General features: G+C 42.8%; 1 protein-coding gene across 2 annotated transcripts; it reads left to right on the plus strand.

Moving 5' to 3' along the window:
• The first annotated feature begins 329 nt into the window (after nt 1-329).
• On the plus strand, nt 330-6,149 carry LOC109871182 (junctional adhesion molecule B-like). 2 transcript variants are annotated; one of them, XM_020462007.2, is made up of 10 exons: nt 330-472; nt 2,930-2,995; nt 3,112-3,222; nt 3,446-3,595; nt 3,705-3,892; nt 4,020-4,128; nt 4,364-4,474; nt 4,566-4,584; nt 4,709-4,748; nt 4,931-6,149. In XM_020462007.2, the coding sequence occupies exons 1-10, from the start codon at nt 424-426 to the stop codon at nt 4,967-4,969; spliced, it is 882 nt and encodes a 293-aa protein (XP_020317596.2). In that variant the 5' UTR covers nt 330-423; the 3' UTR covers nt 4,970-6,149. The 2 variants fall into 2 exon arrangements, with proteins under 2 accessions (XP_020317596.2, XP_031661825.1); XM_031805965.1 differs by having other exon boundaries at nt 333-472; nt 3,112-3,595.
• The last annotated feature ends 6,279 nt before the right edge of the window (nt 6,150-12,428 follow it).

Genomic DNA, 12,428 nt, shown 5'->3' on the forward strand with positions numbered 1-12,428 from the left:
TTGCAACCAGGGGAATGGTGGATTTCTGCATAGTGCATCTTTAAGTCCCACAACCTTTAGAGAACGTTGTGTGTTTGCTGGGTGGTGTATTTGACGGTATATACATTGGCCCATTATTCGTTAATAACGTTGTACATAACCGTTTACTGCCTACACACACTGAAGAGGTAAAATCCTCTTCGAGGACAAAACGTTTGTCTACTATAGCCAAAATCACAGACGCGTGTGTCGTGGTGAGCGCGCGCCTGAGTATCTCCGCTCGATGAAATGGTCTCCATCGGGAGCGCGCACATAGAAAACTTCAAGAACTTCTGAACGTCTGGAAGTGTTTCAGTCTTGTCTGGAGCGAACGTTCTCAGACACTCAAATATCTTTCTAGGTTATTTAAATTCACTGGACACTGTTTACTCGTTTGGAAGAACTATGGACAGCATGGGGATTTTGTCTCTTATCTTCCTCGTCTTGTTGCAGAGTGAGTAGATGGAGATGCAGACTTTTATTTGTTTTATCTTGGCCCAATGGATATTTTGTCTGAAAATACAGTGGTGGAAAAAGTACCCAATTCTCATATTTGAGTAAAAGTCAAGATACCTTAATATAAATGTATTCAAGTACAAGTGTAAGTCATCCAGTAAAATACTAATTGAGTAATTGAGTAAAAATCTAAAAGTATTTGTTTTTAAATATACTTAAGTATCTAAAGTAAATGTAATTGCTAAAATATTCTTAAGTATCAAAAGTTAAAGTATAAATCATTATATAAAGCAAACCAGACCGCACAATACATTTTTTTTAATGGATTGCCAGGGGCACACAATTTACAAACGAAGCATGTGTGTTTAGTGAGTCCACCAAGCAGTAGGGATGACCGAGATGTTCTCTTGATAAATGTGTGAATGGACCATTTTGCTGTCCTACTATGCATTCAAAATGTAACAAGTACTTTTGGGTGTCAGGGAAAATGTAACAAGTAAAATGTACATTCTTTTCTTTAGGAATGTAGTGTTGTAAAAATATAAATAGTAAAGTACAGAGACCCCCCACAACTACTTAAGTATTTTTACTTACGTACTTTATACCACTGTGAAAATATGATTTCAAGGGGAGTCAATGAGCTGTCATGCACACTGCAACCTTCATACATATGACTAATACAGGATAGTTGTATTCAATACCATACAGGCTATATGGTATTGATATTTATTTATTTTAACAGGTTAGTCTCATTGAGATGAACAGTCTCTTTTACAAAAGAGACCTGGTCAAAATAGGAACACACAAAGTTTCAGACACATTTACAACACAGAGCACTACAGTTTAAACACATACGTTTACACATTAAGCAGCAAGAGGGTTTGGGGAACTGGGGTGCAAATGTGGGTCACAACATTGACAGCCTCCCACTTCATTTTCCATCATAGTGTTTACCATAGCTTTGCCTCTCACGCTGTATGTGTGTGTGTAAGCTATATATATATGCATTGCGTGCATTGTATGTTCTTGTGTATGTGTCCCTGAGACTAAGCACACTTTAAACAGTTCGATTTGGTGAAGTGTGTGTAATGTGTTTCGGGATTGCACCTGCATGTTTGGCGTTTTAGGCTGGGTTTCTGTACAGCACTTTGAGATATCAGCTGATGTAAGAATGGCTTTATACATACATTTGATTTGATTTGATTTGATTGGACTGGGAGTGGGTTGGGGTTGGGAAGAGTGGGACGGGAATCATACAGATCTTCTATTTACCTTAGACCCTCTGATGCTGTCCAAGCCCAGAGACCCAGAGACTGATGAAAGGCCAGATCTCCGAGGGGCTCCAGGGTTCTGGAGAGCCAACCTCTCTGATGCCTGGTGTAGGCAGGCAATGGTCCTGTTTAATGTTGTCAATAGCCCCTCCATGACCCAGCTGCTAATTGGCCAGAGATGCAATCAGTTGCTATCTGGAAGGGTTACAGACTGTCTGTAGTGTTTGAGGTTGTTCTTCCAAACAGCCATGGGAATCGTTATCACTGTTCACTGGTCCAAAGAAATCTGATGTAATATCAGCAATTACAGTTAGGTTAGATGACTGATGTGTGTGTGTGTGAGGTAGAGAGAGAGAGAGAGAGAGAGAGAGAGAGAGAGAGAGAGAGTTAAAAACCCTATGTTGGTGTAGAGTTACTGTGATACAGAGGGGCTTTGTATAGAGGGGACCCCCCCCACACACAAACACAGAGTCAAAAATATTAAGGACAGTGATAGTGGATGACCAGCAGCCGTCTCCATCTACTGTCTGCGTGTGTATGCACTCACTACTGTAAGTCACTCTGGATGAGAGCATCTGCTGAATTACTCAAATGTCAAATGTGTGTGTCTGAAAGAGAGAGAGTAAACAAATCATCTCCCAGATAATGTTTTCCTGTGTTGATATTTGCGTGTTGTTTCAGTATGTGTGTATTCCTATGTTAAAGTGTATGTGCAGGTTAATCAGGTCATGTAGAGATCAGTGGTCTGCCATCCATCACCTCCATTCCTCCTACACACGACATTCCTACTGGTAACACCAGGCACCAGGGCATATCTATTCTGTGGGTTTACACCGCCTCGCTCTGTGTGTGTGTACATGTGTTAGTGAGTGTGTATAGTAAGTGAATGAGTGTTTTCATTGTGTGTGTGTGCGTGTCTCTGTGTCTGTCTGTGTCTGGATTTGTGTCTGCTCTTTCTCAAACAAATACCTTCTGAAATACCCCCCTCAGCCCAATCTGGACTGTGTAGTACAAAATCTCAGTTCAGTTCATGTTTACATAAAGTTTTTGTATTTAAGAAAGAAAGTTAGAAGTTAGAAACATTGCTACAAATAGTTAATGTTGAGTGCTGCTGTGTGTATTATTTACTCTTGAATCCCCTCTCTCTCTCTCTCTCTCTCTCTCTCACTGTCTCACTGTCTCAGGTCCTGCCTCCCTCTCTCTGACAGTGAGCACCAGTAAGGCCAAAGTGGTGGTCCATGAGAACACAGGTATGAGAGGAGGAGTTAGATGACGAAGAGAAGGGGAGGGGATGAATTGTGAGAGTTCATGAAATGTTTTGTTCACTGTTTTTGTCTCTCTCTCTGAATTTCTCGGTCTCTGTCAGACGCTGTGCTGTCCTGTCAGTTCAAGACAGAGAAGGAGACTAACCCTCGTATCGAGTGGAAGAAGAAAGGGAAGGACATCACCTTTGTTTATTTCGATGGCAAATTCAGCGGTGACCACTAGACCTCCTTCTCTCTCTTTCTCCTCGCCTCTCTTTCTTCAACCTTTTCATGATTCTACTCTACTGCACCGCTCCACCTCTCCTCCGTCTCCTATCTCTTCCCCTCTAACACCATCTCTTACTACATTCCTCCCCCTCTTGTTGTTTTTTCTTCTTTCCTCTCTCTACACTTTTTCTCTCATCTTTGTAACCCTTGACACCTGTGGTATCCCAGGATCCTTTGCAGGTCGGGCCAACATCGAGGGTGCGACAGTGACGCTGCACGCCGTTACCCAGAAGGACTCTGGGCTGTACCGCTGTGAGGTCAGTGCTCCAGCAGACCACACCAACCTGGGAGAGATTAACGTCACCCTCAACGTACTGGGTGAGAGTGTGCGTGTGGATGTGTGTGTGAGAGAGAGATTGAGGGTGTCTGTGTATTTGTGCTGAGGGGCCTTTGTGCTGTCAATAGTAATCCTATCCTCCTCCCCCAGTGCCCCCCCACACCCCGTCCTGTGAGGTGCCCAGCTCAGTTTTGTCTGGGGCAGGGGTAGAGCTCCACTGTAAGGATAAACTCAGTGTACCCCCTCCTACCTACATCTGGTACAAAGACAACAAGGCGCTGAGCACCACACACACAACTGACACCTCCTTTAGCATGGACACTGACAAGGGAACACTGGTGAGTAACATGTAATGGAGGTGGTTCACGTGCCTGATCAAAGGCACGTTAATGACGTTTTCTCACACTGCATACTCTCTTTCTGTCCTCACCGATTCTCTACTCTCCCTGTGTGTCTCCGGAGCAGAAGTTCAAGAGTGTGTCCAAGGCTGACTCAGGCCAGTATCGTTGCGAGGCATCCAACAGTGTGGGGGCGCCAAAGAGCTGTGTGGCCCATCACATGAAGGTCATAGAATGTATGTACAATCCAGTGTGTGTGTATGTGTGTGTGTGTGTGTGTGTGTGTGTGTGTGTGTGTGTGTGTGTTAGAATGTTTGTGGAAATTTGAACCCTTTCTGTCTTTTTTCTTCCTTTTTTTCACCCTCTCTCTCTTTTCCAATCATCAATCATGCTTATCTTTCTTGCATTTCTCTGTTCACTCTCGGCCCCTATCCCATCTCTTCGTCTTGGCCTCTGTGCCCCCTCTTTCAGATCAGTTGAGTATGACGACACTGATAGCCGGAGCTGTAGGTCTCTTCCTGCTCGTTGTCATGTGCTGCCTGGGTGTGTGCCTCTGCCATCGACGGGGCTGCTGCAAAAAGCGTGAGCACTTACCACTACTGACTGAGCTTGTGACTGACCGATAACATTAGCAATATGTTCTAACTGTCCTGTTCTTCATGTTTGCCAACAGAGGAGCAGAAAGGAAGAAGGTTCGTGTTTCAGACAACCATTCTGGCAACTTATCATTGTGTTTTTCATTAGTTCATTTCATTTAGCTCTTTACAGAAAAAAAATCAAAATAATTCATAGTGGTGTTTGTATTTTTTCTTTTAGCACCAACTCCTACAATCCACCTCCTCCTCCCACCAGAAACGTGAGTGTGTTCCCAACCCTAGTCCTTCTACTATCAGTATAGGCTTGGTAGAGAAGTTGTCATGTTTTACATTGGACTGGTCTTTGAGCAGTTGTTGACCACACCACCGTGTTGATAAGACTGAGTTGTTGATAATACCAACAGGTCTAGTGAACTGATGGATACTCTTTCCCTTTCTGCAGCCCAAGAACTACAAGCACACCCAGTCCTTCATGATTTGAAGGTTTCCTTTGTGAAACTCAAATCAAAGCTTGAAGCAGTGAAATCACACAAAGTCCCCCACCAACACACACACACACACACACACACACACACACACACACACACACACACACACACACACACACACACACACACACACACACACACACACACACACACACACACACACACACACACACACACACACACACACACACACACACACACACACACACACACACACACACACAGGGTGGATGGATGAGATTGTTCAACATACATATTTTAGCTTGTTTACACCGCCTAGTGGCCAAAGGATGATGCACAATGATATATTTGTCACACAAAAACTGTCACTTGCTGTGTGTACTCTTCTCTTTTTGTGCTTTATAGAACATTCTGCTGTTTATGGCTGTATTGAGAAGCAACGATGTGTATTATTATTGTTGTTTTACAGAGATGCTTTTATAATTATGTTCTTAAAGTATTTGTTTGTGGCTTTGGATGTAGCCTACAAGGTCTCTGTGTGATGAAGGATATGTGATGTTTGAACAGGTGTCTATATGCACTGACCATTTTTAGATAGCTAGTTTTTAATTAAAGTTATTTTACCACATGATGCCTTCTATTTGACAAAATGATAAGTTTGGCCATGAACCTCATACTGATTCTATTCAGTTTTAAAATGTTGTATAATTTACAAGGAACAAAGAGGTAGGTAGGTACTAAGTAGTCGGCTGAAAAAATTAACATTTGTTTGAATGTTCAAGCTGTTATCAGGCACAGATTTTCCTCCAGTTGTTTTTTACATGATTGAACCACCAGGTGGCGGTACAGTGTAGGATATTTATCTGGGACAGACTGCACAAAGACCTTAGCAAAGATTGTCAACTTGTATACAGTATAATAGTATCTATTAGTGATCTACAAACTACGGCACTATTGTTCATTTTGTCATTTTATTGTTGTTCTGCTGCCTCTACATGTGGGGGTCTTGAATTGTTTTTCTGAGCATTAATTCACATATTTGGAATAGTTTGTGTGTGTCTCCGCTGCCGTAAACTTGTTGGTACACATGCACTTGTGTGTGAATGTGGTCTTGCCACAGTGTGTGTGAGCCTGGTCTTGCCACCAAATGTGTGAATGTGGTCTTGCTACTGTGTGTGGAAGATGATGGCTGACAGCCAGAAGCCTGAAACAAAGTCTCCTTAAAGATGTGCCCTTGCCCTGTCTCTCTGTGCTTGCCTCTGTCACCTAGTCTTTAGCCATGCATCACATCACACTGAGAAAACAGACTTTAACTGAGGAAGAAAAACAGGAAGCATCACAATAGAGTGGGGCCCAGGCTCCTGGGACATCACATCTGGAATGTATTCAGAAAGGTGAAGCATTGCATCTAGAAATGTAATGAATAGTGCTGACATGATCCCCAGTTTAATTCTGCATGACATAATATCATATCAGGGCCCAGATTCACAAAACACTTTTTAAGCAAAAATGTAAGGAGCTTCTTAAGAAAAAAGAAGTTCATAAGATAGTTTGCTAAGTGCAATTCCTCAACAATATCTTAATATTTAATGCTTTTCTTACGAACTTCTCAAATATCTTCTTACAAATCTTCTTAAGAGGTTTGTTGCCTGGCAACCGTTTTATCTAGCTAGCAATGGCAATCACGTTAGCATATTTCTTGAGATTGCTGTTCTAAAACATGTTCTTGGGTTCAAAATAATCAATACTGAAACTTTCAGATGAAGTATGGGAGTGAATTAAACAATCGCTTTCATGAGCTTTATCTCTCACTGCCCTCAGTTTAAGACAAGGGTTTAGCTGTCTTGGAATTAACAACATTTCCAAGAACTTTATTTTCAAGGATCTAATTTCTTCTTAACTTTTTGCTTAAGGAGAAACCTTTTTTGAGTAATAGACACTTTGCTTAAGTTTCTACTTGTCTATATTTAAGGAAGAAAATGGCAGTTTAGAATACATTTCTTCTTAAGAAGGTTTTGTGAATCTGGGCCCTGCTCTACAAAACATTGCTCCCTTCTGAACAGGCAGGTGGCATAAGACACAACTTCTGACACACCCCTCTGGGGAAATATCACAGTTCCTCCTTTCATTTGCATGCCTAACACACACACACACACACACACACACACACACACACACACACACACACACACACACACACACACACACACACACACACACACACACACACACACACACACACACACACACACACACACACACACACACATGGTTTATAACCATAATGAATGCAATGAATTGTTTCCAATATGAGTTTTCTCCACTGTATTGCATGATATGTTTCCACAGAGCACACTAGAGTCTCTAGGCAGCTGGAGTTTGGCATAGACAAGGTGATGGAATGGAGGTGTGTTTGTACTGGCAAGGGATCACAGGTTGTCCTCAAACACGTGCATGTGTGTCCATACGAATGCATGCAGGGGTTCAATCAGGCTGTGTTCCGGCAGTTCCAAAACCAGGCACCTACACTCTTAGAAAAAAGGGTTCCAAAAGGGTTATTCGGCTGTCCCCATAGGAGAACCCCTTTTGGATCCAGGGAGAACGTCCAAAAGGATTCTACCTGGAACTACAGGTGATAATGCTCATTGCTAAATAGCACAGTTGCCTGATAATATGGACCAATATGTTATTGGGCTCATTTCTGCAGGGGAATGATGTTCTAGATGTCACCATCATTTTATTTTCAATAATTTTGGAGTAGAATGTCTTTTTAAATACTCACCAGACCTGACCCCACAGTCATTCTCCTCACACACATATTATGTGTCTCACCACACACTCACTCACACACACACCACTCATTTAACATGTAGGTGCATTCACACACACACACACACACACACACACACACACACACACACACACACACACACACACACACACACACACACACACACACACACACACACACACACACACACACACACACACACACACACATGTACACAGGCACTCTTGGCCGTACTTATAAATACACTCATAATTCCTGTACTCTTCATTAGAGCTGTGGTCCTTCAGTGCTGAGTGTGTTCTTGGGTTTCTCAACTCGTAACCCCCTCGCCTCTCTCACCCCCACTCTCCCTCTCTCAGGGGTAGCTATGGGAATGTTCCCCTGTGTGTGAGGGTACAATGAAAGACCCTCTGTGTTCCTCTTAGAAACATGATTGCCCCCCCCCCCCCATGTCCCCTCATCTCCCCATAACCCCTCCCCCCCATCATTCACCTCTTTCTCAACCCCGTACCCTCACCTCCTCATCATCATCTGGGGCGGCAGGGTAGCCTAGTGGTTAGAGCATTGGACTAGTAACTGAAAGGTTGCAAGTTCAAATCCCTAAGCTGACAAGGTAAAAATCTGTCATTCTGACCCTGAACAAGGAAGTTAACCCATCGTTCCTAGGCCGTCATTGAAAATAAGAATTTCTTCTTAACTTACTTGCCTAGTTAAATAAAGGTAAAATCTCTTGATTACCCCATACTCTCAGCTTTACTTCCTCATGCCTTAAAAGGGATTCTTAGGGATTTTGGCAATCCAGCTCTAATGTCTCCGCAGAGACAGATCAACTCGTACCATTTTTATGTCTCTGTGTCCAGTATGAAGGAAGTTAGAGAGAGGTAGTTTCACAAACTAGTGTTAGCGCAATGCCAGGAAGTCTATGGGTATCTGCTAGCATGCTATACCCATCGACTTCCAGTCATTGCGCTTACGCAACTTCCTTCAAACTGCACACAGAGACATAAAAATGGTATCCACAAGTTAATCTGCCTCTGGGGAAGTACTGTAGGTAAAGGCCCTCATTGCCAAAATCCCATAGTATCCCTTTAAGCCAGTTCTAAGCATTTTGGAAAGGAATGGATAGCTATAATAGCTCATAGTTCCAGTTAGAGCTCTTTAACCCCAAGGCTGTTCCCTGGTCCCACTCCTCCCAGGCTGAAAGTAGTGGAGTGAGGAATAGCAACATTAAAACATTTAAACCCTGCTAGACGACAGGCCATCAGAACCCCATTAAAACTGCATTAACAGGACCTCTCATACTGCCAGGAGAGGTCCTACTACTACACTGTGTGTGTGTGTGCGTATGTGTGCGTATGTGTGCGCGTGCGTTTGTGTGTGTCAAATCAAATCAACGTTTTTTTTTTCTCACGTGAACAGGATACAGCCGGTGTAAACAGTACAGTGAAATGCTTTTTCACACAATGCAATAATACTAGGTCAGATGATAAAACACACATGACAATAGATTAATACATACATGAATATATACACTATATACAGGGTCAATATCAGTCCCAAATCAATGGCAAGGATATTGGTGAAAGTTGAGGTAGCTACAGTGCCTTAAGAAAGTATTCAGACCCCTGGACTTTTTCCAAATATTGTTACATTACAGCCTTATTCTAAAATTGATTAAAATAGTTTTTCCCCCTCATCAATACCCCATAATGACAAAGCAAAAACAGGGTTTTAGATGTTTTGCTAATTTATAAAATAAAAATATCACATTTACTTATTGGGTATTTGGGGAGTTTCTCCTATTCTTCTTTGCTGATCCTCTCAAGCTCTGTCAGTTCGGATGGAGAGCGTTGCTGCACAGCTATTTTCAGGTCTCTCCAGAGAAGTTTGATCGGGTTCAAGTAAGGACTCTGGCTGGGCCACTCAAGGACATTCAGAGACTTGTCCCGAAGCCACTCTTGCATGGTCTTGGCTATGTGCTTAGGGTCGTTGTCCTGTTGGAAGGGGAACATTCGCCACAGTCTGAGGTCCTGAGCGCTCTGGAGCAGGTTTTCATTAAGGATCTCTGTGCTTTGCTCTGTTCATTTTCCCCTCGATCCTGACTAGTCTCCCAGTCCCTGCTGCTGAAAAACACCCCCACAGTATTATGCTGCAACCACCATGCTTCACCGTAGGGATGATGCCAGGTTTCCTCCAGACGTGACGCTTAGCATTCAGGCCAAAGAGTTCAATCTTGGTTTCATCAGACCAGAGAATCTTGTTTCTCATGGTCTGAGAGTCTTAAGGTGCCTTTTGGCAAACTCCAAGCGGGCTGTCATGTGCCTTTTAGTGAGGAGTGGCTTCCGTCAGGACACTCTACCATAAAGGCCTGATTGGTGGAGAGCTGCAGAGATGGTTGTCCTTCTGGAAGTTTCTTCCATCTCCACAGAGGAACACTGGAGCTCTGTCAGAGTGACCATCAGGTTCTTGGCCACCTCCCTGACCAAGGCCCTTCTCCTCCGATTGCTCAGTTTGGCAGGGTGGCCAGCTCTAGGAAGAGTCTTGGTGGTTCCAAACATCTTCCATTTAAGAATGATGGAGACCACTGTGTTCTTGGGGACCTTCAATGCTGCAGACATTTTTTGGCTTTGTGATTATGGGGTATTGTTTGTAGATTGCGGAGTTTTTGTTGTATTTAATACATTTTAGAATAAGGCACGTAACAAAATGTGTAAAAAGTTAAGGGGTCTGAATACTTTCCGAAGGCACTGTATGTGCATGTAATCAGGGTTTAAAGTGACTCTGCAGCTTCCAATTGGCTCATTCGTCCCCTCTCCTCTCCCATGTAACTATTCCCCAGTTTGTTGCTGTAAATGAGAACATGTTCTCAGTCAACTTGCCTGGTAAAAGAAGGGTTAAATAGATATAATAAATAGTAGCAGCAACGTACATGGTGATAGCGTGTGAGCGTCAGTATGTGAGTATGCCAGTGTGTGTGGGTGCGACAGTGTCTGGGTGTTTGGACAGAGTTTATGAGTGTGCATAGAGTCAGTGCAGATAGTCTGTGGTTGTAGGTAGTCCGCCATTGATGAGAATTTCTGATTCCATTTGTGTCAGCGGGTGTATAAGAGGCGAAGTCAGGTGCAGGAGAGTAGCATGATGTAAACAGGCGCACTTTTATTTTAGTTCCAAAACGAGAGCACTACATAAATCAAACGCGCTCAAAACACGGAACATAACAAAAGTAAAGCGCGTAATAAGACACCACAATAACATTTACACACAAATACATGATGGGAAACAGAGGGTTAAATACAAGTAGATTGATTGGGGAAATGAAAACCAGGTGTGTATGGAAACAAGACAAGACAAATGGACATATAAAATGGAGCGGCGATGGCTAGAAAGCCGGTGATCAGTCATCTAATCAGTCTTAGAGGACTGATTTCGCATTTGGTTATTTAGTTAATGTTGTTATTCCCACGAGAAGCCTATTTCAGTTCCTCAAAATCCCCAGAATGAATCTAAGAAAACGCAAGAAATCTGTAATACATTTTGACGTTTTGGCCGAGGATGTTTTAGTTGCACAATTATACATCTAACTAAGGTGTAAAAGAATTTGCAACGTTTTGTCTTATGTGAACAGTGAGAGCTGCTGGAATAGAGAGCCATCACTGCAGCTGTTCACCCCATGTTAGTGGGCAAACATGGACATCGTCAAATCAAAACCCAACCTCCACATTTACCCAGTGTGACGCATGGATGATCCAAACTCCATTTTATACGAGACTGACTTTATGACCAAAATGATACTATTTACACTTTGTAGTCAATTTTGACACTAGAATAGCGGTTTCTGACTCATATCGGTGCCACATAGGCCGTTTTCAAAGGGATTTGTTGCTTTGTTGCTTTTTAAAGGCAGTCGCTCTTTAAAGGACAAATACATGCTAGCTAGTTACAATGGGAACAGAGAGTTCGTCTGTTACTTCTAATGACTGTAATATAATCTTCTGAGAGGGGTCTTTTTCTGAAACCTTATCAATAGGACCAGGCGGAATAAAGACCAGGAAAAACTATATTTTGTTGTTCAAAAGAGAACAATGTTATTCTGGCCTCTGACTCAGCACTGTGGACCATGTTTGAGTTCAGTTCAGGGGAGTGGAGTGGAGAGGAGTGTGTGTGTGTGTGTGTGTACAGGGTATTTAATGCTGCAGTGCCTCTGAGTCATAACTCCTGCTCCGTTGCGCCTGATCAGAAAACACACACAAACCATCTCCCCAGCTGCCGATATGGAGCTCAGCTAACATATTGATCCAGGCGTCCCAAACGAATCATTACAAGCTTCACCCACGGCTGGGCCTGTATATGAAGACTTACGACACAGTCGGATTTGAGATGAAAAACCAAGTGGTGAGACAGTGTGTTGCAACGTGTTAAAAATGAATTCCCCTTCATTTGGAATCATATTTTAAAAGCTAATCTTGACAATAAAGTTGAACAGATGACAGAAATGCCTATGCCAACCTCTGACCAGCAGTGTCTAGGGCCCTGGGATGTCATGCGGAGTGCCATTTGATAAGACTGTTTAACATTCCGCAAGAATCCTCAGCTCTCAGGTAGCCCCAGTAATGTGCTTTTAACTTATCCTCCCGAGAGAGAGAAGAGACTGAGCAAGAAAGTGATAGGAAAGAGAGAGAGCCAGGATAGAGAAATATTAT

Source organism: Oncorhynchus kisutch, linkage group LG26, assembly GCF_002021735.2.
Source record: "Oncorhynchus kisutch isolate 150728-3 linkage group LG26, Okis_V2, whole genome shotgun sequence".
Classification (NCBI taxonomy): domain Eukaryota; kingdom Metazoa; phylum Chordata; class Actinopteri; order Salmoniformes; family Salmonidae; genus Oncorhynchus; species Oncorhynchus kisutch.